This window comes from Abrus precatorius, unplaced genomic scaffold (genome assembly GCF_003935025.1).
Source record: "Abrus precatorius isolate BTA unplaced genomic scaffold, Abrus_2018 Scaffold8, whole genome shotgun sequence".
Taxonomy (NCBI): Eukaryota; Viridiplantae; Streptophyta; class Magnoliopsida; order Fabales; family Fabaceae; genus Abrus; species Abrus precatorius.
This window is the reverse complement of record NW_020874428.1, coordinates 33697146-33724642: the sequence shown is the minus strand read 5'-3', so window position 1 is coordinate 33724642 and position 27497 is coordinate 33697146. Positions and strand designations below refer to the sequence as shown.

Genomic DNA, 27497 nt, shown 5'->3' with positions numbered 1-27497 from the left:
ATCAAATAATTATTTAACTATATCATTAACACGAGATCAACTAAATTTTTCAGCTTAATAAATAACATTTATTGTTAAAGTTAATTAATTTAACTATCTTCCGTGTCATATTAATTTTTAATAACTATTAGAGATGTGTTGCGTATTTTTTATTTTTTTTCTAGAAAATGTGTTACGTTTTATATCACATATATTAAAAAAAATAGTAAAGTCAATTCCTCATGAATGAATTTGTCACTAATTGTTTAAATTTATACATCAACGTTATTGTTTACTTTAATATCTATATACAAAATCTTATATTTTAACTCTTACATAAAAAATGTAGTGTTAAAATGCATTCTATAAAATTTAATTATTATTAATTAAAATTTATTAAAAACTATAAAAATTATAATAAATAATAAATACATTATCTAACACGACATCAATTGGACATAAATGAAAATAAAGTAAAAAAGTAAACCCTATTTAAGTTTTATTTAAAAAATAATTGTATATAAAAAAAAAAAGCTTAAATTCAAATCGGTAATTGATAACATTTACTCCTCTCACTTTAAATATTGAGTGAAGCTGAATTCTCCTACTCACATAATTGGGCAATTCCGATTTTTGAAGTTCTTACAAATTTGTCTTATTTTTTTCCGACCACCGTATTTCAGTGAAAGCAGAACGATCTGTGCTACTGAGTTTCAAGTAAAACAGATAGCCTAAGCAAGGACAGATTAGAAAGTGCTTATTGTCTGCAAAAGGATTAGAATTCTTAAAATCTATGACCCTCACAAGTACAACCCTTGCTGTTCTATGTTGCAAATACTGCACATGCGAAATTCTCAGGTTCAGTCGAGAATGAATTCGCAGTGGGACGTAGTAAGTTTCTGGTACGAGGAGCGACAAAACTACATGCTGTCATTGATAAGCAGCAGTTGCCTTCACAGTATTAGCAGTCATTGAAATGGTGAAGACTCTGCTTCTTTCAGTAATTTCAAAATACCACAAGTGCTGAAATACATTTCGTCAATCATAAACAAATAATGCAGTTAAGCCTTTACTTTTCTTGCTAAAATGAACCATAAGGAAATAAACCCTTTTCTATGTATTGGGGCTTTCATTTTTATGAATTTCTTTCTCTATTAATAATCAATTGATGCATACCAGGCAATGTCAGCAACGTCACGATGAAAAGACGAAATCAAGAACAAAAAGAATATAATCGAATGCACGTTACTGCCGCAATAACTGTCTTCCAGTTGCACCTCTCACTGGTGAATACTTACTAGAATTGCAACATCATTATTCCATGAGTTAGAACGACGGAATGTCACAAAGATTGAATGATTTCGAAGACCGTTCATCCGGTTCTGAACAAGCTTGACGGAACCTGAAAAAAAAAAGGGGATAAACAAGGAGTTATAGAATACAGGGCAGGAGGAAGCTAGAAATATATAATATTATTCATGTACTGCATGCAAATCCATCATCATCCAAAAGATGAATACTTTGCGAACTGTCAAACCACTGAGGTATTAATCAAACTAAAATACGCTAAAACTGGGTGGCATTCCCTACCGAGAGTGATTAATAAATCCTTACATCATGTTTTCATCAACTATTAACCTACTGAAAAATGGCAGCCAGTATATGTAAGGTACTAACAAGTTGACAGAATTTAGTCCCCAAAAAGTGGAACAAAGTTCAGTCATGGGAAGAAGTTAAAATACCTGGTGACTATATTACTGTAAGAACTTGGCAATTCTCCATTTATTTTACATCATTCATAACTATATAAATATTAAATTACAAGGAATGTTCTGTGTTTTTCAATGGCTAAAGTTTCAAGACAATTAAAGTTTATATCTCAACAAATCCACGATTCTGCAGAAAGAAACAGAGCTTTAAAAAATGATAAACCCAAAAACAGAAGCACGGGACAACAAAGAAGTGGATAGTCACAACTTTTATGAAGAAGAAATGGATTACCTTCACATGATGAGGCATGATTTTGACATCAAAGGGAACATGAAGCCATGCTTCAGGTGAATGCAGAAGAAAATTCTCTGGCTTACTGGTATAAACATCAGCATACTGATGAATGTTATAAGCAAAAGCGGATTCTTGTCCTGTGCTAGTGAGGAATGTTGCTCCAAAAGATCTATTAAACATCATCTTCATCTTGTTGCGTGCTTTTTGTCTTTCCTCATTAAGTTCTTCCAGAAGTGAATTGCAAGCTGCAGTTCTCAGACTATTAGCTGCTGTTGCATGCAACTTACCAAGTAGCTCCTGTATAATATGAAACTTTGCCTGCATTGTTCAACAGGATACAATGCATAAAATGTGGCAGCTTTAAAAGTAGTTGAAGAAAGCAATTATACTCAATAATCAACCAAAACGGAGAATTGTGATTTTAGAACCTTTATATAAAAACTTGTTGACTTAACCTTTTTCTCAATGATATTAAATTTAAATGTATGACACAAATCCAATGAACCATTTGTGTGGTTGTACTAACTTCCATAGGTTCCACAACAAAAGGGATTTTAAGTGGAAAACAGGGATGTGTTACCATTAAGTTACAACTTACAACTTATAAGCAAGTACACGAATAGAAGAAAAACTAACTGGAGGACGACCTAGATTTTACTTATTTTTCAAAAAAGAAGCTCTAGTTCTAGCATTTCACGGTGTAAGGGCATATTCATTTTTAATTCGTCTGTCAACTTTACAATTACGATCATGCATGTATAACATATAGCAAGGTTTAAAATGGGCTTATAGTCATGACATCGGCTCAATCTCCACCAAATTGTTAACATATTATTACTTACTACTCACGCCTTAAGGATAAGTACAGTGAAAATAAATAATTTATTGCCAATGCTCACTAAGAAAAGCTAACAAATAAGTAGATGACCATTTAAATCTAGGGAAAATAATAAACGTGTTTATAGTAATTGATAAATCTTCCTATGCAAGTAAGAACAATTTCATGAACTATTATTCCCAAGATTCTTCTGAATAATTCCTCCCCCGAGCTCTAAACACATGAATAAACTAGTTTTTAGTTGCCGAGTCTTCAATACAACCCACTTAGGGAAAGTAACAGGAAACCATCTATAGTATATGTGCTAAGAAAGTAAGAAGTTGCAAAGAGATAATGCCAGTTTGAGCAAAAATATGAAGGTACCTGCTCAAAACGGTAGCCATCTTCATTTTGGATTTGTATTTCGCTCTGCATTATTAACAAAACGCACTCCACATAAATATGTCGATGTTTCTCATGTTAACTATGACAAAAGTTCTACATGCATCAATGCCTAAAGAAGAAATATATCAATTCAAAAAAGCATTCTGCAAGCATAATTTAACTTCAAATTTGCCAAACATAATTATATCAACCAGTTATGAACTGCATAACGAACAGGTACTATGAAGATTCATATTCATCTTAAGCAACTGTGTAACCAACAGGCACTTTGAAGATTCAACTACTATGGTTCTAAACATTCACCACCATCATTACCAACACAGAAAGACAGTGAGTTCTACTTTTCTTAAGTTCAGCTGTCATATAAATGACAGTAAAAATTATTTGGCAATATACATATAATGTCATTGTCTAAGTTATCAATATAATATAATAACAACTGAATAACAAAAAAGAAAAATAATGCAGAGAATCAAGTAACCAACTCCAAAAGCCAGGCTCATAAGAGAGAAGCGCTTGCTAATGGAGCTGTGTCTTACACCCAAACAATATGGGACTCACACTCCCACTCAGCATGGGCAAGTAAGAAAGAGTGGTTCATACACAATGGCAGTGGGTAAAACAAGCTATGGTGCCACTTGATGTAGAGGATAACCCACAGTTAAAATCTAGACTAATAAGAGGGGAGAGCCTCAAATATAAATGAGTCCATATTTCACACTTTACACCCAGATGATATAGGACTCAGGTTTCTGTTTCACAAAGCACAAGTAAGTATGACTGATCCATCATGAACGCTGTTAAAGGAACAAACTTCATTGGAAGCCTGACCATACAAAATGTCTAAACTTGTTTATAGTTGCAGTAAGCAAACAAAATATAGAAGAGCATTTTCATGCCTGTTTGCCAGGGAGTTATATGAATCCCATAAAAGGAGGAATGCCTACTCTTATCTATCTATAAGATGTCATGACAGATAGTGACAAGCAAGTTTTAAAATCTACATGAAAGTGGATGGCAGACATGCCTCTAGTTCATGGATGATTGCTGCTGTGCGCCAACCTGCCTTTGAGGGCCCTCTCAAGTCACTAAATAGGTGGTCTCCAAAATATATCACCTAATGAAAATTGTGAATTTTAGCAATCTAGGGGCTCCGTGTGAAAGATTGTTTATGTCAAAATATGTATGTTCTTCATAGTTAAAACTTATTGCAAAATTTATGTAAGTAAATAGAAATACATGGTTTATCAAACATCAAATATAGCATACCTCTGGGCCATTCCACTTGGTAATTTGGAGAAAGGATTTGAGGCACCCATGATAATAAATTTTATCTGGAAGAAATTCATCAACCTTGGTAAAAGTTAATGTGTCCTTCTGTGTGTCATAACAACTGCATGGAGGAGTTGATGATACTTAAGACCCTTCCAAAGAATTGAAATTCAAGAATAGAAACTCAGATTTCAAAGAGATGGCAATAAAAACAAATGATAGGAAAAAAAGGCCAGGCAAAAGAACATGATACACATTAACTTGCCTACCTAAAGAGAGCAACTTACATATGCTAAACTTAATTTGTTTCTAAATCATATGCTCCATTTCCCCTTATAATAAAAAAATAAAAGGAATATAGCAAAATGTAAACCCAAATATCTGTACTAAAATAAATCAGAATAAGAAGAATTAAGTTGGAAAATAGAAAGCAAGCACCATATCACATAGGATACAAACCGGAATGGATGCTCAGATGTATAAAACTGTGGTTTATTGGCCTTAGCAATCACAACATCAAACAGCTCCGTCCAGGAGTCTCTACAATCCATAGAATCCTAATCAACATTCAAGAATAAACTCAAGGAAATTATGTCCAGTTATGAAAAGTGGAAAACAATCATGAACCACAAAAATTACATTTAAAACCAAGCAAGGAACTTTGAACTAAATAATTAAAAGAGACCTGACTGCCAGTGTCATTGTTAACTATATAACTAATATGTATAATGATATTTTAACATAAATCCATCATACAGCTGGTACTCCCTCAAAAACATTCAAGCTAATTTTCAAGTAAATTTCATCCTCTCATCAATGAGAGCGAGAGGAAAATATCCTAAAACATGATACTTGTACTCCAAATCACTAAATGATTGTAAGTGAAATAACTTAAGTTAGGCTGCAGAGAAAAACCAAGATATATTAAGTGGCTAGAAGTAATGACATCATGAGCAAGTAGAGAATTGATGTATGCAGACTACACAAGTAGACACAACTACTTAACAGACATAATTGATTTTACATTTTTCCCTAATCAAGAATAATTTATTAAAACTTCAAATAAAGAACAGAAGATATAGAGAGGATATGGTATCCTTCTAAATTTCTAATACAAACAGAAGAACATGCAGTTACATATTTGTTTTAGCATGTGTGTACTATCCTAGGGTCTATGGATACGTATGTCTTTACAATAATGAATAAAACCACAACTTCCCATTTCTCCAGAATTTTCTGATGAAGTTAGATTATATCTATTCTTCCTTACAAGTTACTAAAATAAAACAATGCATGTTATCATCAAGAAAACTGAAAAGTATGTATGATTGATCTCCATTCTAGACTTTTTCATAATCTGAATGTAAATGACAATCATCATATTAGTTATGAGTCTTATGACCAACTGCATTTATTATTCCACCTACACACGTGAATCAATGAGCCCAAATATGATTTCCATGCCATGTGGGCAATAATTGGGTAATACCAGTTTCCAGAATACGAAAAAAAATATACTTAACTCCAACTGGCACATGAAGACAAAAAAAACAATCCATAATACATACAAAATGCATGATATGAATTCCTGTTAATCAAATACCTCTAACATAAAACGCATCCCTCCATCCACAAAGAAATAAGGAGAGTTAGTCAACAAGAAAAGCTTCTTCCCTCGCTCCCTTAGCATCTTAAGAAAACGTAATATCTTTCCCTGAAATATTCACCCATTAAATTTAACTGAATTAAGATACTAGATCCCAAAACAAATTTCCTTCATATTGTAGACCACTTATCGCAGCATCTATTAAACACATGTAAGGACAACTTACATTTTTCACTAAGTATCTTTGTGGATCAGCAAGAATTCCTCTATGAACCAGGCCACTTCGGTGGACATGATCAATTGCACGAATAACATCTTCATAAATGTAGGAAGTGTCAAATTCTAGCTTAGCATCAACGAAGTATTGCACTATATCTGCAAGGAGACATGCCTACAGAGCAATGATGCAAACAATCAGTTCTCAACAAAAGATTTAAGGTGGGAATAGACTTCACAAGACAGCACAAGAGAGCCAAATGAAATTAAAAAAGGAATTTTAACTTGCTAGAAATATGGTAACCATGTAATATATTGTGTAAACAGGGAAATTTGTACTAAGGGACATTATGATTTGTGTAAATATTTAATTGCTATTCATTGTATTTATGACAAAACACAGATTCATTCATATGGTCAGAATTTTCAAATCTCAAAGGGATCAACTCTATTATAGGAATTTGGCCTTAAAGCTATAATTTAAGTTTTATAATTTTAAAAAATTGCTAATACACTCCTCCCTTGGTGGTAGGCATATAGCTTAACCCTTAACAGCCTGAGAGACCTGCTTACCTATGCAAAACAGATCTTACATTCAGAGTTTAACCTGAAGGAAACCAGCATTGTTGTTTTTATCAACTTAGTGTAACAGTCAACAGCAAACCAAATGGCCAATTGAAGAGGCGAGAGTAATTAAGATTGTATACACTAGATCAGGTCCCTTTAAGGCTTGCATCTAGATAAACTTTTGAAAAAAGCATTTCTAAGATGTAGCCTTTCTTTAGAGCTTCTTCGCATAAGCTACTCTTATTAGCTTATAAGAAAAGCAATAAAGCACCTAAATAATTTTTTTGATTTTTTTTTTTTTAAAAAAACTTATCTAATCATTAAAAAAAAACTGTTTTTTAATTAAAAATATAATTTTTTTCTTTGAAAAAAACCACAAACAAATTGACCATTAAATGAACAAAGTTTATTGAGTTACTTCCAGATAATTTTTGTTTCTGTTTTCTTTACATGTTATATAAGTCCTGTTCTTCATTAAATAAGATGATATAATCCTGCCTTCTGGTGCTATTCTTAATCTTTTACAGGATAGTGATAAACAAAGATCTAACTCTGCTCCACATCATATGTCTATTTCTTATGGTATACTGGGCTCAAAACACAGAAAGATACTGCAGCAGGGCCATCCTGGATGAACGCTGAATATGGTATGTGGATGACAGTCAATTATTTGTGTATATGCCTTTATGATATACCTACCCAGGAGATTTCTCCAATTACGAAAGCAGAAATTATTGTTGAATAACAGGATAACAGAGACTAACCTCACTAAAGCAGAAGAAATCCATCAAACCAACTAGTGATCGAGCTTGATCACGACCAATATGCCGTGTGCCATACATGTCACGGATTTCCCTTTGGCTTAGCTGAAAAATTAGTTCGAAGAAATTTATGTAAAAAACATTTTAACAATAATATTTCATTTAATATGCCCATTATGCAGTCTAAAAAACTCCAACATAGTTAATAAAATGTTAAAAGCCAAATACGATGCATATAAGTGCCAAATACCCTGCGTCTACCGAAGTAGCATCCATCTGGCTCAATTGAACCAAAGAAATCCAGCTTCATGAGGCACCCTTTCAACTTATCATAATATAGCCCTCTAATGGGGAAAGTTGGATCATATTTAAAACTCATGCAAATGTCCGGATACCTAAACTGAAAGAAGCAACGAGACAAGTAAGAAAGGAACCACGAACCACGGTCAGAAAAAGAAGCAGCAGAAGCACATTGGTCAGAGCTAACCTCATTAACCATGTACTCCTTGGCAAGGTCATATATCAAAGTCTGCAAATCGGACGAGTAATGCGCCAACGTGTAATCATAATCGAATCCATAAACTTGCAAATTGTCCAATCTCAAATTCTTATTCACATATATGTCTAATCCGACACACGAAAAAATGGAAAAAAAAAAAATCAATTCTCGTAAACAAAGCAATATCAAAAAGAAATTTCGAAGCAATAAACCAACCAAGGAACCTTTAGGATTCATTTTCGGCATTTCTCTGAGCGCATCGGGCATATTGATAAAACTCTGTTTAGCGGCTTCAAATTCGCGACGGAGCGCGGCTATCTCCTCACACTCAGTCTTCAATGCACAATGTTCCGACGATTCAACGACGCTGTAGCTTCGAGAGCCTATAGAAATCCCTAAAGCATGCAAGGTTTAGCTAAACAGGGTCTCACGTAATGCAACTTTTTGTGTGTGGCTATTTCTAGCACTTGTTTAGAGAAGAAAAAGAAACAAACAGGTAGAAAGCATCATATATATTACTATAAATATTTGAAAATGAGTTAAAAAGGGAAAATAAATAAAAAGACCTTGCTGGAGTGGAGAAGATGAAAGCAGCGTCGCCTGCGAGAAAGGAAAACAAAAAGAATAAGCGTTGAGTAAGTAACATAAGACTGAATGAGTGATAGTATTGAAGCGTGTGAGGAAGAGAGAGGAATACGTGAATGGAGAAACGGAGGGGAAGAAGTGAACGAATACGAAGGGAGGCCATTTGATTGGGATTCAGATTTACGTTCAAAGCTGAAGTGAAAGGCTTTGAAATTGATGCAGAGGAGAGAGTTGGTGTTGGGAGAGTCAAGCGGGAAAAGTATGAGAGGCCTGAAACTGCGGAGAGAGTGGCCTTGTTTTTACGCGCCCATTCCCAACGAATTCAGTTTTTGTCCACTTCCGGAAAAAACAGTACATGCTGCAAGGGGAAGAGAATGATCCTATCTGTAGTTTCTTCGCATTTATGCAACGTTCCTCTCAGCGTGTGTTTCAGATTCATTGGAATTTTTTTTCACTTTTTTCCTTTATTTAACTAAAAAAACTTCCTAACCAATACGATGATGTCAAGTAATTAACGAATATTACATTTTTATTAACATATATATTAAAAATTATAGAGATAAAATTTTTAATAAAAATATTTGTAATTCTTTAACATTATTAAGAACACTGGTTCAGATTACTTTTAACTAAATCTTTTCATGACCTTCAATTAAGGGTTTTTGGGTCCACAATCTCCGATTAAGCTTGGTATTTAATTTCACGAGTATTTATTTTCACTTTAATAATACTATTGTGACTTTTATTTAATTAAATTGTCTATTTGGCGAGTCATTAAATTGTGCATTTAATTTTTATATAATATATAAACATATTCTTTTAGGTTATCTTTTTTTTTATATTTTTAACTAGTTTAATAGGTGATTTTATTAAATGATTGCAATTTAATAAGCTAATAGTAAAAAAAAATTAGCTTTCAACTTTTAACTAATTTATTAGTTTATTTTGTCAACATAATATTTGTATAACTTTTTAAGCATTGGTTTGATCAATAAGAAAAACAATACCATAATAAATAAAAGAAAAAACAATAGTATTTAAGATAGAAATAATTTAAAAAGGAATACTTAAAGACATTCCCTTTCTTGGGGGTTATTGATTTTTCCGTTTTAAAATAATTACTATTTAAAGCTTTATACAATATTATTAAAATTATTAAATATATTTAATTTTGAGAAAACTAATTGCAGATGATTGAACTAGCTTTTTATTTTATTAATGTTCTTTCATTCTATTTTAAATACTTGTGCAAAATAAATACAAAATTTAAAATAACTAATATATTATTACATACGATTTAATTTTGTATGATTCTTGTTAATTTAAAACGAAATAAACTTAAAAAAGAATGTCGTGCTTAGGATTGAGGTAAACAAATGATCAATTTTCTTTCTTTGGTTTAATTAAAAAAATATGAGAAAACATAATTATACCATTGGCTTTTATATCATAATTAGTAGTAATAAGATGAGTCTTATTGTTCTAACGGAACAAAAGTTTAAAGAAACTGACCTTATGATTATTAAATAAGAAAATGACCGCGTTTTATTAATTTTTTTAATTATTTAAAAAATAAACAATATATATATGTATTAATTTTAATAAAATAAATATTTTCTATGATAAAACGCTTTTATTTGTATTTCTTTAACTAATAACAATGCTTGTAAGACTAGGATTAGCAATTGTCGTTAAGAAATCAAACTCTTTATTTAGATTTGGGTTTAAACATCTGTCACCATCTTTAATGCTTTTGCATTCAAGTATAAACTTCGAAACATAAATTATCCACTTAAAATTGTAATTTTCCTTTTTCGTTAATTACTTGTAATCCTATTTTTCTAGATTTTTTAAAGGTTAATAACATGAAAGAATTGTCACGCAGAACTGCGTGGTGATATTTAACCAGTTAACTTTGAATTAAATTTGTTTCCAAAAACTTACAATTCAAGAATTTGAAATTCAAGAATTTACTAGATATATACACCTTTGTGTTTTAGATATATATGAAAAAAAAAATTCAAGAATTTGAAATTCAAATTTACAATGCCTTTGTGTTTTTAGCTGTAGCTGGCCCATGCCCAAATGGGCTTCCTTTTCTGAAAACCTAGAATAAATGTTTTGATTTTAATACATCTACACAGTACCTTCTCTCTTTTACTAGATATATACACCTTATGTATTTTAACACTTTTCCTAAAATTGGATTTGCATATTCATTAATTAACAAACCATAAAATGTCACCACTGTACCATCTGGTTTGACTCTTGCCACAAGATACTTCTCACGAGTTTCAAACTTCCCCATTGCCAGTAAAATCTACCCATATGGATCCATCTCTTTAAAGTCTAATAGTTTCTGGACCAATAAAACAAGTTCTATAGTTTCCGTCCACTTATTTTAATGAGAAATGACGAAAGTGAGACATAGTTGAACAAATTTGATTATATGGATAGATGATATTATATATCCTGGGTAAATCGTGCCCTATATGCTGCTTCGTGCACAGCTACCATTCCGTTTTTAGGTGGTCCGTACACTTGCCGCTGTTATTATACCTCTACCACCTAAGATTCTCATTCATTCTACAACTACCAAAAGAACAAAGTTAAAAGGAAGACCAATATCAAACCAAATAAAATCCCCTCCAGGCCTTTCCATACCTGGGGATTATTTATTCTTCCTTCTCGACACAATTTCTGATGCCCAAGCTTTGCCAGTTTCAGTTTGGAACTTCCCTGCAGAAGTGTTTCTCCAATACATTATCAACACTAATTAATCATAAAAGCAAGATAACTGATACAACGTTAAGAAATGAAAAATCCATCCAACACATGGTCAACTCTTTTCTGCCCCCTCATCTTGTCTTTAGTGCTCAACTTTTACCAGCTGAACAAAATATGCAGAAGATTGAATCCATAGGACTGATCCCCAGATCAAATAAGCAACTCAGAAAGTTAAATTTTAGAATGTCATGACATTCCATCTCATGTTAGGAACCAGGTACTACTGAGGCATCACGTGTTGTTCCAAAAAAAAAGGCAAATAAAAAAATGATTAACGTGGAATACCTTTTTAATAACGAACACCACGATATTTATTAGCCCAAGTTCCATCATTCAATTTCAGACCACAGACTAATAAATCACACTTTGAAGTGCAGATTTGCATTAAAACTGGCCTAATTATGCCTCTGTAGTACCTGCCTACCTGGCCCCTATCATGAGATGGTTAATTATGCCTCAATGGTATTATACTTGCTCTATAGGTGGTGTATGCCTAGCCAATCAAGAAACATTTAAACAAATGAGTAGACGTTATAATACTAAAGAACATGAGCTAGAGTATACCAGCAGTTGACTGGAAAAATTCATCCAAATCCTTCCCTTGCTCTGCAAAAAGTCAGGAGACAACAAATTTCAGAACATGGAGAAGATTACCATATCTTATCAGATGTCCATGGGAAAAAAAAAAAAAGATTACCATAAGGATTATTACTACATGGTAACAAATCCACAAACGAAAATGGCAATCAAAACACCCACTCATTCCAGCATTTGTAGCACGAGTAAAATTTTAAACTCAAAATGCATCGTGTACCGGAATATAAAACAATTATAGATGTGCTTCTTAGGTAACCTTTTTTAATGATTTCTCTGGGAGGACAAATCTAGCATTGTTCTACAAACCACATTTTCATATATATTATATTGTTAGAATTTAGAAGTAACCAAATTCAATACTTTTCCTCATATAAGCAGGTATCAGAATAGAATCTATAATTTGTATTGAATCTAATGCAAGAGACTTACAATGCCATTATTTTTGCAATTCTATCAAAAAGGTGTAACATGACACAGATTAAGAATTGCACACTTATATGACATGAGTAAAAAATATGAATGCACAATTAAATTCAAGTCAATAATCTTCATCATCCTTATCGTAATATAATTTATCACTAGTAAGTAGTAATAGCCTATAGACAACAAATTTTAACATGTCCTAAATTTAACATCGCTAGCATAAGTTTCTTGCTAAAATATATATTAATATTGCAGAAATTTTGAAGATTGACAAACAACTCACATGATTTAACAAATACTGTACATAATTATAATAGAGTGGAAAAGTATCAAGAAAAGTAAATTTCAAAAAAATCCTCTCACCATCTTCATATTCCAAAGCTTGGAGTATCATCTCCACCTGTATGGATAACATTTATAGAATCAGAGTTAACTAATTGTGCACATGGCAAGAACGAAAGATATTTTACTTCCAGGTCTAAATGCTAAACAATCATCATAAATGAATTAAAATCATCTGCTTGACAGAACGTTAACAATATATACTATCTACTTGTTATTTTGGCTTCTTCCTATAAAGTCACAAGTTTAAATCCACAAAGGTCCAAATGTAACATATCCCAACCCCTTTGGGAAAAAGAAAAGCATATCAAATAATTACATTTAAATTAAAAATGAGGACAAGAAGATACAGAACAAAATTCCAAGGAGGGGATTCAACACCCCCACATCCCTGTTCCCTTTCCCATTCCTGTTTCTCTCCCTCAGTCCCTGGGCCCCTAAGGGGAATCCCTTGGTCCACTTAGGGAACAATCTAGTGACAGGGACTCCCATAGGCCCTAGAGGGTATAGATCACACACATACATACATATATATATATAAGTTGAAAGGTATAGCCCATATGTGCTTCATTAAAGACAACATAGCAGAAAAAGCCACAAACCTTGTCAAGGTCCTTGACAAATTTAGCTTCTGGAGAAGAATTTGTTTCATACTCCATCCACAACTCAGCTATTTCCTTTGCTTCAATATAACAATTCAATTGAAAACAAAAAGATGTGAATTTTCTATATTCTCATGTTAACAAACTTATTTACAAAGTGTAAAAGAAGTACCTGTAGATCCTCCTCCAAGTATTTTGCACATATGATCTAGTGCTGCTTGTTCTCGTTGACTCTTTTCTGTTTTTGAAATTCCATCCATTGGTGTTATGTCTCCAACAATTGCTATTAAACAAAGCACCAAAAGGAAATGAAATCATGGCTCTGAAATCAGAAGAGACAAAAGATGACATAACAGTACTCTTTTATTAAAGCTTCTAGCAATTTGAAAGCCGAAAAACTGTTTCTAAGAACAAAATATGAGGAAAAGCTGCTTCTTTAATAAGAGCAAATATGTGTAACAACATAACAGTACTCTTTTATTAAAGCTTCTAGCAATTTGAAAGCCGAAAAACTGTTTCTAAGAACAAAATATGAGGAAAAGCTGCTTCTTTAATAAGAGCAAATATGTGTAACAATTGCATTTTGAATTTTTTAACGCAATTATCCATCAAATCACAGCTGGAATTATGTAGTCCAAATTCATTCTGTGGGCTTTTGGTCGTTCAGGCGTTTCCCAAGTTCTTGCCGAACATAACATGAAATCAGCATAATGACAAGGAGACAGGCATGTGTGTGCATGCATGTTAGTTTCTAGATCAATTATCAATTTACATCATAGAAAAACTTATTGCTGTCAGGGTTTCCATCTACAAAACCATAGCCTCATAACTAATCTATATTCAAAATTCAAACCTAAACTTGCCCTATTCACTTGGTCTCTTCCACTATTTCAATTTATTTACACTTCCCCAAATTATTACTTTCCAGAAATATTCAGCCACTTTTCCACGATACTATTCATACAGAACACTTTTATGCGCATACAAAACCATTCATACCAGACACGGACAACAGCAGAAAGCAAGCTGCAAATCAGCATACCTTCTGCAATGTCATGAACAATAGCCATTTTTATGCACCTGAAAATTAACAGACAAACAAGTTTCAGAAAACCTACCTCCCATTACATTGTTATCAGGTGCACTAAAAAAGGCGGTCGTTAATAAACATAGATACATCCGAGGAAAAAGGGAGGTGGATTTACTTGTTTCGGTCTACACCAGGGACATCTGATGCAATCAGAGCCATCAAACCCATTCGATACATATGATCGGCAATAGATTCTGGATTCTTAACATCTCGTCGTACCCAACCTGTTCTTTTTGTTGTCTATTTCGGATCGAAAAGACAGAAACCAAACAACTTAAAGGACTATAAATAAAAAGCCGAAGAAGCGAAAGACAAAATAGCACAAAACCGATCGAACTCTCGTTACATTACAGTCGCATTTCGTTAATCAGACAAAACTATATTACATTCATTACACGTACTAACAATTTAAGCACTCAAAATAAAATTTCGTCGTTCCTTTAATTTCTCCGGGACTTTTGAGAAACTTAGAAGTACATTATAAAATAAAAACTTCGTTTCAGGAGAAGTACCTTGAGGCGGTGACATATGGAGAGGAAATCGATGGCAGAGGAAGCAGAAGGAGCAGCCTCGTGAACCGCCGAAGAAGTAGTTGGAGGAAGGGCGTTGGCGGCGGTGGTGATAGCGGACGACGGCAAGGATGAAGGTGCAGTGGCCATGCGATAAACCCTAGCGAAAGGCGGTGTGGATGGTGCAACGGATTTGAATTTAGGGATGGCGGTAAAAGGAAAAGGAAGAAGCGGATGCAAAAGTAGAGTGAATCGCATCCCACTCACTAATTCTTTGGATTCACTTCTCTCTAGATTCCGTGGAAGTTGGAACTGGGAATAGTGGGAGGTAACGCCGAGGAGCATATTTTCATGAGCGGAAAGGTACCAATACTGTAATACACTTTTTTAATAAATTTTAAGTTATTAAATTAAGAATATATTTAAAGGAACTTTTTACTATCATTCCTCTTTTCATTTTCTAATAAAAATAATATAATTTTGAAAGAAAAATAATATACTTTTTTAATATATACATAAAAACATATACAAAAATTATATGTAATATTTCTTTATTAAAAATTGTAAAACTTAATATAATAATAATATTTAATGATCTAATTATCAATAAAAATGTTATTTATTAATTTTTCATTGTATGGATCTGAACACATATTAAAAATATCAAAATTTAATAATAAAAAGGTTAAGTTTGATTTTGATACAGTATTAATATAAATATTTTTATATTATCAATTAATTAAAAATTATAATTATTTTAAAAGTTATTATTATAAACATAATAATTCTTAATAATGTGATGATTTATACATATTAACAGTATAAAAATATATTGTAAATGTATTTCAAATAATTTTTAAAATAATAACATGAATTTTAGGATTAATTTTATGATTCCAAATATATTGCTCCAAGGGCATCCCTCGTCATGCACCCTGCTATGTGACAAATTCTCTTAACATCCAAGCATAAGTAGGGGGTAAAGAAGTTTCGCTTTTAGTCACTTTGGCACAAATCGCTCCCAAAGACTCCGCAAACTGGTTATCACACAGGACAAGCACAAATCTATCTCTGACTAATAATGTGCACGTGTGAAGGGAATCATAGCAGTGATAATAAAGCTCCTGCGACTAATTGTCACATGAGCATGCCTCTCCATCGTCAAATACACCCATATAAGGAGAAGATCGCATGTTCTATGTGCCTGAGATAACAGCATAAGTTGATGAAGTGGAGAAAGTTCCATCGCTAATCCATTTCCACGCCAAAGCATTATCGCCTGACGGGGGCAGAAAGCTACAAATTTTCCCGCAAGTAGAGTTAGAAAAATAATAAAATAGAGACTGGGGCCTTCCAAATACGATCTTCGTTAAGTAAGTTCCAACAGTTCTTCCCTAGGTCCTTCGTTGTTAGAGATATTGTGCAGTTTTTCGCCCCTGTGGACCTTACTCTTTGATCATGCCAAAAATCAACTAGTTTTCTTGACCAGCCTCCCCGTAACGTTCTTTTGGAACAGTTCCCAACACTTGTGATCGCGTTTATATTTCTTAAGGAGAGATTTCTCGTCTTCCAATTGCCAAGACATTGGTTCAACTTTCCCAGGATGTGGTTGGTATGTGTGTCTTTTTTACATACCCTTTGATGGTGCAGGAGGACACCTAAATATTTCCTTAGTCCTCAGTTCTTTTAATCTTGAAGGCCTGGCTAATCTGGACTTGGACACTATGATTAACGTTTCTAGAGAAGAACATTATTTTCATGTCGTTGTTAGTCCTTTTAAAGATGATCTTAGCAAAAATGATACAAAAAATAATTAAAAATTATATTAGAGTGAAAAGTGAAAATAAAAAATATTAATAATATTTTTACAGTGTTATTAATTAAAGTTTTTAAAGGTGAATTTAAATATTTTTATTAAAATTTATTTATTACACTTTTGTATTTTCAATTTAACAAATATTCATTTTTTAATAAAATATTATTGTCATATACTTAAGCTCAATTTTAAGATTTAATATTGATGAAATTGATTTTTAATAACGTTATCTGAAATAATGACTTTATAAAACACACGAAAGAGTGATATTTAATTCAGTGAATAATAAATATCACTGAAAAGAAGGCATAAGCAACCAAATTCGTGTACTCGCTAATGTTTTGTTGTGATGCAGCGAGAACACCGAAAAAAATTATATTTTCTTTGTTATTTGATGAAAATGCGAGAAATAAGTAATAAGTATTCTTTCATCTTACTTAGTTGGAAAAAAAAATGATATGGTGATAAATACACGTTATGAATAATCATTATTTTTGTGATTAATAATTAAAATAAAATATTTATTTTGAAATTTTAAATATATAAATAATACTTTAATTTTTAATTTAATTTTTATGTTTTTGTCATAGATAAAAAAAAAACACTTTTGTTGCAATACTTATGAGTTTTTTCTTCTGCACATTTTTAGTTCTTGCATTTTAGCAAATTTATTTGTTTTAGACTATTATTTTAATAAATTTTTATTTTCTCTAGCCAATATAATCAAACTAAAGATTGATATTTGACAGCATTTTAGTAAAGTAAATCAATAATAAGGATTAAAAATAAATAAAAAAACTTAAAAAAACGTCTAAAAAGTACTAGAACTACAAAATTCGCAAATTATAAAGATAAAAATATTATTTAATTATTTATTATTATTTTTTCCTTACTTTCCACTTGCATTCTTCTTTTCAAACAAGATACATTTAATATTTAAATACCTTTTTTTTTCCTTTGTATCATATTCAACCAAACGTAGTATGAATGTTGAAGTAGAAATATAATTATCTTAAGAAAATGGAAAGATAAACTGATTTTTCTACTGTTTTAATTGCAATACCTTAATCTTGTTAGCATTAGGATTGCAAGTTAAATGCTTTTTTTTTTTCGTCAACAAAGTTAAATGCTTTTAGTTTGACCTTAGGTGAGATGATTCCTTTCATTTGGTTGTTGTGGAGATGAAAAAGTGCCATAAGTGATGTATCTATATTGACGCTTTATATTTAAGTCAAATAATGCACGAGAAAAGTAGGTTTAGGTCTAAATTTTTCATTACCCAAGCATCATCATGTTTTGAGAAAGGGGTGAGATCATGATAATTGATTCACAAAAAACAAAGTCCATGCCTTTCACGTTAAGAAATGGTGCTAAGACAGGCTCACTTGTCTCAGTGAGCCAATTTAATTTGTAACGAATTACCAATTAACAGTTTGTTTGTATGCACATTCACTGTGAGTATTACTAATTATTGTTTACTAGCATAAACCCATAGTTATGTTATGGAAAAAAAAAAATTTGATTGACCTATCTAAAATTCTGCATCCAATAATTTGCTTAAAAGGCTTAATCCGTATTATGCTATTAAGTTTGCGGGTCTATTCGAATGCTTTACAACGAAGTAAAAATTTAAATAGAAATATACTCAAACTATACTTGAAAAAAAAAGCACACAAACTTTTAAAAAGACGTGTGTCAAAAAAATAAATCTACGTAGTTTCTAAATCTGAAAAAAATGAGTTAATCTTAAGGTAAAATTAAAAGCATTCAAGCTTAAATTTATGAATTTTCACCTAAACAGGAGCTAATAATGTATTTTTCATTTATATCCAAATGGTGATTTTATTGTTTACTCTTTGTATTATTGTGGGGAAAGAAACATCCAAAAAGTGAGAAGAACCAGAAGAACAAGAGACAAGACAGCTAACAATCACGGTTGAATTAGAGATTTATCGTTTATTAGAACTGAGATATTAATCGTTTCACCTGTAATGGGAAAGGATTCAACAGCTATAGAGTACAAGGAGCAGGGACAAAAATTTAACTCAATTGAGCACAGTTCTTGAAAAAGAGAAAAGAAACGAAATGAAAAACAAGAATCTATTGTAATTTTGTGTATAGCATTAAATAATGATGACCAGATTATGTCTTCTCTCACATTTCTATGCTTTCTTTCTTTCGTTTTTAGTATAGGACAACAGCGTAGTACAGATGATGAGCCACGTTTTATGTTTTCTTCTCAGTTCTTGTTTGTTTTCCATTGAATCGAACTTTAGTGGAAGGAGAAATAAATCTCAGCATTTAGAAGGAGAAATATTCCAGTGAAGTTGAGAAATAAAAATGCTCTTAATATATAAAAGATATAATTTGTTTTTGATAAATTCCCTCTTATTTCCAAATGATCGAATATAATTTTAGAATATATTACAAAACGTCGTTTTTTTTTTTTTCGTTCTCTAATTATAAAACAAAATGATCCTTTCCCTCTTTTGCCCCTTTTCCTTTTATTAATCCAAACACAGTTAACAGTTTCAACCAACCAACCGCAAAAGTTGGTCAATCAATCCAAGCTGACCTTACGCTTCGCAATCGAACTTCGTATCGGTCGGTGAATAAAGCGTCTTTTATTTAACGCACATCTCTAAGATATGCAGCTATTACTTAATAGCTATGAATAACTAGATACAATGCACAAGTTGCTTAATGCTAATAAGTATCAACATCCCAAAATATCCATATTTACGTTTAGAAAATGTTAATAAATAAGTATTTTAAGAGTATTAATTAATTTTTAAAACATGATGATAATATTTTCCTTTTGTTTTTTAAGAAAAAAAGGAGTAATCTGTGTAGCTGGTTGATTGACAAACTCACATGCGAAATGGGCCCATAGAGCATGTCGGTGGATGTGATGTAGTATCGTTGATTAAAAAAAACATGAATTAGATTAAGGAGATGCTTAACATGGGATTTTAGACAAGATACACTCCAAGCATTGAAAGTTGCAATGATTAATACGTAAATAAATGAGTCCTGCAAAGGGTCCCACTTAAAGCAAATTCGCATAACATGGACAAACTCTATGGGATTCCATTTTTCCATCATAAAAATTTTAGAAAACCGGGTCACACTCACATCAGAACAACAACAATGGCATTGGACCCACCAGAAAAGCCCAGAGCTACATAATATGTAGTATGTAGCACTGGTAATTTCCACATCCACCTAAATCCACGCCATCCATCCACCATCATGCCTCTTTTTTCCCTCAAAGTCTCAAACCACTGTCGGCAAGCTAAACTTGTGTTCTTCCTGAACCCACCATCACTGCACTCCCTTCATACTACGTAAGATACTTTACAGCTGGACAAATCCATCTTATTCCCCAAAATCCAACGGCTACAATTATCTGTCCCACGCTCCCACTACTATGTGGATCCCATCAAAGCAGTATCTCAGCCATTGCACCACTTGTCCCTGTCATCCTAGCTGTCTCCACCCTTTTTACTTGTTATTATCCAGTAAAATACTATTCTATAAAATTGATTTTGCGTAAATAATAAATAATCGCTATAAAGATGTATAAATATTTGTTTTTCATAAAAAAATTACCTTTATTTCATATTTTATGTCCTAAATAAATTAGCAATAAAATACAATCCACCTTTCTCTCTGTGAGTAATTTTGTTATTCGATTGAATTAAATTTAAACACGGGCTCAAATTGCTCGATGGTTAAAACATCGAATAAGGTTGCTATGATGAATGAACGAACAAACCAAACGAAAATTACGGTGCAACCCATTATGGCTCTAAAAAACTTTATGAGAAAGTAAAATTAAATATATAAATAATAGAAAGAAATAAATCTAAATTGAACTTTCTTTCTTTACAGAAAAGAAAATGTAAAAAAAATTAAAAATACAACAATTAATACCAAAAAAGAAAAGAAATCATCCAAGGAACAGCTGTTTTAGCTGTCCTCTTAAGTAAAGAATGTATTCTTCATTTTTTTTCTCTTTTCCTTTTCTTTTTCAGTCCCGTTTCCCTTCTTGACCAGGTTCTTTCTTTTCTTTTCTTTTCTCTTTTTCCCGATTGGTTATTTTACCTCCATATCTGTGGTTTAAAAATCCTACCAGACTAAAAAAAGAAGAAAAAAAAATACCTCCCGTAAAAAAAGGGAAACAAAAAACAAAATTAATTTACAGGTTTGCCATGATTGTAGCCGTAATACGAAAGGTACCACTTCACGAACTTTTTCAACCCGGTTTGCAAATCGGTCGTGGGCTTGTACCCGATTTCTCTCCGGGCCGAACTAATATTCGCATGGGTAAACGGTACGTCACCGTTTCCAGGCATATCCACGATATTCCTCTTCGCCTTCACCTTCAAATGACGCTCCAAGATACTCACTAGCGTAGGCACAGTAACAGGAGAAGTGTTTCCAAGGTTAAAGATCCGATACGGAGCGGGTCCCCGCTTCTTTCCACCCGACCCGGTACTCTTTTCTGCAGTATCCAACGACCCGACACATCCCTTCACAATATCATCGATGTAGGTAAAATCCCGGGCCAAGTCAACCCGATTCTTGCCCCGGTAGACGGTGATGGGTTTTCCCTGAAGAATGTTGCGCGTGAACGAGAAATAAGCCATGTCGGGTCTCCCCCAGGGTCCGTACACAGTGAAGAATCTCAAACCAGTGATGGACAAGCCATAAATGTGATTGTAGGTGTGAGTGATTTCCTCGCCGGCTTTTTTGGTAGCGGCGTAGAGACTCGCGGGTCGATCGGTGCGATCCAATTCGGAAAACGGAACCTTCTCGTTGAGGCCGTAGACGGAGCTTGAAGAGGCCCAAACAATAGCGGGTTGAGGGTTCGCAGATTTGCAGGCCTCGAGAAGCGTGACGAGGCCCGCGATGTTGCTGTGCACGTACGAATGAGGATTCTCCATGGCGTATCTAACACCGGCTTGAGCCGCGAGGTGCATCACGTGAGTGAAAGCAACCACGTCGAAAAGCTTGGCTAAGAGCTTTGCGTCGTTAACGTCGCCTTCGACGATGAAAACGCCGTGAGTATTGAGAAGCGACTTGCGCGCTTTCTTGAGAGAAGGATCGTAATAGTCGTTGAAGTTGTCGAGGCCAACGACGCCGTCTCCTCGGCGTTTTAAAGCGAGGGACACGTGTGAGCCAACAAAACCGGCTGCGCCGGTAACGAGAACCGACATGCCACCCTGTCGGTGGATCTGAGCTGAGGTGCGAACCTGTTTCTCCCACTGGATCCCGCCCCAGGAGGCGGAGAGATACCGGCTACCGGAATCTACGAAGCTCTGGAAGCTGAGGTAAGAGGCGGTGAGAGCGATAAGGAAGAGGGCCCACAAGAACATGGTGCTTGTGGAAGCGAAGCAACGATAAACTTGACGGTTCATGTTGTGTGCACGCTCGATCTTGAACTTGCCTGGGGTAGAAGGGAAGAGCTCGTCCTCCAATGACGGCATTTTCTTTCCTTAAACGTTGTTTATGTTTGTTTCTTCCTCTGTTATTGGAGAATTTGATCTTATCTTTCTTTCAGCTGAGAGAGGCGGAGGCAGAGGAGAGATTAGAAAAAAATGTTCGGCTTTTACTTAATTGATTATTTGGAAAGGGGAGGGTACAGATGCAGAGAAAACGAAAGAGGGTTAATTTTTTTCTGCACCTGCTATTAAGCGCATAGGGAGGGTAGTTATATATAGTTGTTACGCAGGAAGAAGCGACAAGTATACGCGTGAACGCGTTAAAGAACGGACAGGGTGGATGGAGATGAGAGAGAGGAAGAAAAACAGAGGAGCAGAGAGACTACACCAACAGGGATTTAGCGGGGTCTCTCTCTTTCTCTATGGACTTTTTTTAGAGAGAGAAACTCCGTTTCTTGACTCATCAGTTCTACGGGCTAGATAAAAATAGAATTTCTTCTTTTTTTAATCCACTGAAATTGTATTTTATATTTTCGTTCGTTCTTAGCTTGTTGCAGTTGCCACAATAAATGGATATCTCCAGTTTTTAATGGGAAAATGTTTTTTTTTTTTTTTTACCAATGGCGCTTTTAAACTATTGTTTTATTACTGCGAGTTATAAAGCTAATCTGATTAGCCTAATCTTGTGTAACAAAAAAGAAGACGACGCTAATCCTGTGAGGTTGAATCGCCGAAGACTGCCAAATTTATCGGATATAATCCGATAAAAATGTACGTAATTAACGGTACCTTAGTTAAAAAGAAGCTATTCGTATTTAATTTATTAAACTTTTTAATAATTTTTTATTTATTTAATTAAATGAATGTGTTTAAATTTAGTTAAACTTAGTTGCTTAAGGACTTTTTTTATATAATTGCCAGTTTCAAAATTTTAATTAAAAAACATAATTCGTAGTTTTATAATTTTTAACTAAATTTCAAATATTCTTATTAACTGCCAAGTTCTTCGTGTTTGTGCATATTGCTTTAAATTTTAATTATTGTATTTGGTTGAAAGCTATAACTATTTATTAATATTATTGTATTTACCTTTAATTTTAAGAGAACTTACTTAAAAGGATGATTGTGATTATTTTTACATCATTATCCGTATCATTAAATATTTATAAATCGAACATTTTATTCTTTTTCTATATTTAATTCAAAACTTATTATTAATACAATTATTTTTAAGATAATTAATGGTCTTAAATTTAAATTCTAAATATGCAATTACCATATTAGTCTTATTCTATTTGAATAGGATTATTTCTTGCATGCCAAAGTTTATTTTTAGGGTCTACAGTAATTTTGATCAAGTGAAAATATTCACAATATGATAAAAAAAATTTCACCTAACTTTTTTACATGTACCTTTAATAAAATTTTACATGCCCTCTTCCCAAAAATTCAAAAGTTAAGGAATAATATTATTTATTTGGTTCCCCGCGTTTCATTAAATAATTGCATTGAATAAACACTGAATCAAGACAAACTGGTTTATATATTCATGCTCTAATTTTCCCCTTCTATGTCAATGCGATGCAATCTCGACGATTTTCCGTTTATTCTCTAAACAATCAATTTCCAAGCAATCTTTTATCCGGTTTTCTTTAAATATCCATAATTTTAAGATTTAAAAATAGAATGCGAAGCGTAAACATTAAGAAATAAATGGGATTGGCAAGGAACATGAGGCCCATGACCACTGGCTGCTTACGAAAGAGCAAACCCGTGTACTGTTCCTAACTCTAGTTTTTAATAAATGATTGATCTTTTAAAGAACAAAAGTATAACATAAAAGGTTATTTTATAAATTAAGTAATTTAATTCCGTATAAAATGAATTAAAAATATAAAATTAAAAAGATTGTTTTTAATACATATCTGTCAAAGGTATAATTTAGTTTGCCCCGCGGCGGAAAAATGATTACAGGATGTTTTAGTTGATTGCCACTAACAAAGTCAAAGGGGCGAGGGTGATAGAGGAAATGAGAATGTCCACAGTTCATGCATTTGAATTTTAGTTTCGGTTTTTGTTAATATTAATAAATCGTTTTTATAAAAATATTAAATATAATTAAAACATATATTTAAATTAACTTTTTAACTATAAATTGTATGTGTATAATATTGCGTGGAACTAATTATCAAAGCGTTTTCTATTTAAAATGAAGTATCATTTTAGTAAAAGAAAAGCTATATTAAGCAACATTTTAAGACTTTAATGAAATATTGTTTTTTTATTTTAATTTGACTTTAAATGAATAATGAATGTAATACTTTTAAAATACTGTGAGTCAGAGTCTTAATAAAAATTTAATGTTACTAATTAATATATTGATTGAAATCTTTATTTTACATACAAATCTTAAATATCATTTAATTTGAAATGGAAGGAGTGTAGAATAAAGATGACAATAATCGTTGGATGCATGAAAGTGATCATTTTAATTAAACAGATTAAATTTTTTAATATCTACACCTCTCCCCTATGCTTCAGTTACACTTAATTTGTTTGTTCAAACAGAGTAACAAATTTGTCTTACTAGCCAGTTATTTTTATATTAAAAAAATATGCGTAATCCAAAGCTTCTCCTATAATCAAAGCATGCCTGCAGTAGCCATTGGTGACCTCGCTACGCGTTCTGATTATCTAGACTTATAGATGCGTGTATCGGCATATGTGTAATCAAACGGGATACATGAATTCAGTTATTTGAGTTCGGTTTACCAAATGTATGCTTTTTTATAATTAAATAAATAAGTTTAGATTTAAAATTAAATTAAACTGTTTTAATGAGTCAGACAAAAGGTTTATAAGTTTAATATTAACAATTAAATGAGTCAAACACCAATTTTATAAGTTTGATATTATTTAAATGTTATAAATTGAATTGTAACAATTATTAAAATTAAATTAAATTTATTTATTTTAATATTTTATATTTAAAATGAAGTAAAAAGTTATTATAATCAATTAAAATTTGATTTTTTTTGCGCGCTCAAATAAATTTGACACGATTATTTAAACGACTCCCAACTCACGGTATGCTAGGTTGTATGCATGAAACTGAGGCTTCATATGTACCCCAGTTCCTTTGAGTTAGTTTAGTTAATGGAGTTTGTGAATTGTGCATAAATTGTGAATATGCAAATAATTTTATGTTCTACTCTTTTTTTATTTTTCTATTCCTTCTCTCTTTCCTTTACGTAAGATTTACGAAGAGTCTCCCCTTATAAAAACCATGTGTTATAGTACTATGATTAGAGGTGTCAATTTGGGTACAGTTACTTTATCTCTGCAAATCCATGGTGAGTCAACTACTTTTCAAATTGGTAAACTGACCTGATTATGGTGCAAGTTAAAATTATGTTGACCCAATTCATTCTCCATCGAGGAGTACATGGATGAGTAAATAGAACAGCATTTTATTTTCATTATAAAAAAAAAATTCAACTTTCGAATATGGCCTTTACTATTATTTCTACCATTTATACGATAGATGTGTAAAATATTGTTAAAATCAAGCACAAGTAATGATATAATTAAAAATTAATTATCATTTGAACTTTTAAACGGATGAATAAAAAAAATGCAAAGGGGACAAATAAAAAACGAAGGAAGCACGTGTCAATATTTAATATATTTATTAAAATTGTGTTCAATATATTAAAAATAATTTTTTAAATTTTTAATTAGTGTCTTAAGGTTATATAATTAATGTTTATTGAAAGAATTACACATGCAACAAAGTAAAGTTATGGAAGATTGTTTGTTTCTGAAAAATAGCAGCGATGCACTGGCCCAAAAAAAAACAGCAAATCAACAAACGCATTACTTTCAACTGAACATCAATTTGTTAATAATATTTTGCAAATTATAAAAATTAATACTGTTGACTCTTTTAATAAAAAATGTTATTAATATTTTTATTTTAAATATAGAAATAAAGATAAAAATTTTAATTATATAATTTATTAAAAAATTGTTAGTAAATTATTTATTATATATATTTAATATATAAATTACTAATTGATCATTTAATATAATGAATATATTTTAAAGTATGATATAAATATATGGTATGGAATTATTTTTATTAAACTTTATAAATTATTCATTTATTATAAAAAGATAGAAAGTAACATTAAAAATGAATTTGTATAATTTAAATAAATTTTAAAAAGCAACATTTGTTTTTTTGACTTCATTGCCGCTTACCTTGACTAATATGCGATCCTCCATGTGCCAATTGCCAACAGAGAGAAAAAGCGGTGAGGGTGATGGTTTTGTTAGCTGGCGGATCATGGGAACATGTTCTCTTTATATATGGCTGTACCTTGGAAACTTCCACGATGCTTCTTCTACAGTTACTAAATCCAAAATAAACAAATATCCACAAGCTTTCAGGGGAGACTAAATTCATAATACAGATTTTAGGATAATATTGTTGCTTAAATTATTGGATTGAAAAAAAGGATTTTAGTAACCAATGTCTCGAGCCATTAATTAACAAATAATAAACCTAAAAATTATGACGAGAATGTATCATCACACTTATAAATACTTGTTTATTTTTATTTTGACTAACACTTATAAATATTTGCTCGTGAAATCGTCTATGTACCACCTAATTGTGTCCGACTATAGTTATAATTGTTAAGTCATGATCGAAGATATTATTTATGTAGCAATAGGAAATTTTACTTAAATTTTGCTTCGAATCAAATCCGGAAGATTCTGCGTTTTAACATGACGTTTTCTTCTCTATCCAAACGTCGTAATACTAAGAAGCCGGAAAAATATGAATACAAAATGATTATGCGTGAAATGAATATAATTTTGAGTGTAGAATTTTTATTTTATTTTTTACAAATTACGACAACTTGCTCTTACAATGTGATCATTATTCAGACATTAAGAGTCAGTAACACATTTTTTTATTTATTTTTGTCAGAACATTGATTTATTGTTTTAGTTCTGAATATATACGACTATTGAAAAAAAAAACATAATATCAAATTTCTTAATTGTCCTTTCTATTAAAATTTTGTATTAAAAACATTATTTTAACCTCCAAGTAAAATAAATTTATATTAAAAGTTTTAGCATCTATTACCGTTAGTTTTTA

General features: G+C 32.0%; 3 protein-coding genes across 7 annotated transcripts; all 3 read right to left on the bottom strand.

The window, feature by feature from the left end:
• Window positions 1-550: 550 nt before the first annotated feature.
• On the bottom strand, window positions 551-9151 carry LOC113847183 (5'-nucleotidase domain-containing protein DDB_G0275467). Of its 5 annotated transcripts, none has more exons than XM_027476108.1 (14): window positions 8824-9038; window positions 8693-8726; window positions 8351-8521; window positions 8115-8251; window positions 7878-8027; window positions 7631-7732; window positions 6310-6474; window positions 6081-6191; window positions 4937-5034; window positions 4475-4598; window positions 4233-4322; window positions 3185-3229; window positions 1981-2301; window positions 551-1381 (listed from the first exon to the last, which is right to left on the bottom strand). In XM_027476108.1, exons 1-14 carry the CDS (start codon window positions 8872-8874, stop codon window positions 1352-1354), a joined length of 1629 nt encoding a protein of 542 aa, XP_027331909.1. In that variant the 5' UTR covers window positions 8875-9038; the 3' UTR covers window positions 551-1351. The 5 variants fall into 5 exon arrangements, with proteins under 5 accessions (XP_027331909.1, XP_027331910.1, XP_027331908.1 ...); XM_027476109.1 differs by having other exon boundaries at window positions 862-1381; window positions 8351-8509; window positions 8824-9151; XM_027476107.1 differs by having other exon boundaries at window positions 862-1381; window positions 7878-8251.
• Window positions 9152-10910: 1759 nt separating this feature from the next.
• Window positions 10911-15436, bottom strand: LOC113846785 (HD domain-containing protein 2-like). Its single transcript, XM_027475423.1, has 8 exons — window positions 15065-15436; window positions 14668-14792; window positions 14505-14542; window positions 13635-13745; window positions 13463-13542; window positions 12882-12918; window positions 12063-12104; window positions 10911-11450 (listed from the first exon to the last, which is right to left on the bottom strand). Exons 1-8 carry the CDS (start codon window positions 15404-15406, stop codon window positions 11383-11385), a joined length of 843 nt encoding a protein of 280 aa, XP_027331224.1. The 5' UTR covers window positions 15407-15436; the 3' UTR covers window positions 10911-11382.
• A 4440-nt stretch (window positions 15437-19876) lies between these two features.
• LOC113846282 (UDP-glucuronate 4-epimerase 1) lies at window positions 19877-22910 on the bottom strand. Its single transcript, XM_027474363.1, has one exon. The coding sequence runs from the start codon at window positions 22367-22369 to the stop codon at window positions 21074-21076; it is 1296 nt and encodes a 431-aa protein (XP_027330164.1). The 5' UTR covers window positions 22370-22910; the 3' UTR covers window positions 19877-21073.
• Between the last annotated feature and the right edge of the window lie 4587 nt (window positions 22911-27497).

Coding starts and splice junctions, on each gene's coding strand:
- LOC113847183 (XM_027476107.1), bottom strand. CDS start 8,874: ATGGCCTCCCTTCGTATTCGTTCACTTCTTCCCCTCCGTTTCTCCATT. Junction 6,475..7,630: donor ATTTCTTCTGCTTTAGTGAG/GTTAGTCTCTGT, acceptor ATTGCTCTGTAG/GCATGTCTCCTTGCAGATAT. Junction 3,230..4,232: donor CAATCATCCATGAACTAGAG/GCATGTCTGCCA, acceptor TTAATAATGCAG/AGCGAAATACAAATCCAAAA.
- LOC113846785 (XM_027475423.1), bottom strand. CDS start 15,406: ATGCTCCTCGGCGTTACCTCCCACTATTCCCAGTTCCAACTTCCACGG. Junction 12,919..13,462: donor TTGTCAAGGACCTTGACAAG/GTTTGTGGCTTT, acceptor TTATCCATACAG/GTGGAGATGATACTCCAAGC. Junction 12,105..12,881: donor AGCTTTGGAATATGAAGATG/GTGAGAGGATTT, acceptor GACTTTTTGCAG/AGCAAGGGAAGGATTTGGAT.
- LOC113846282 (XM_027474363.1), bottom strand. CDS start 22,369: ATGCCGTCATTGGAGGACGAGCTCTTCCCTTCTACCCCAGGCAAGTTC.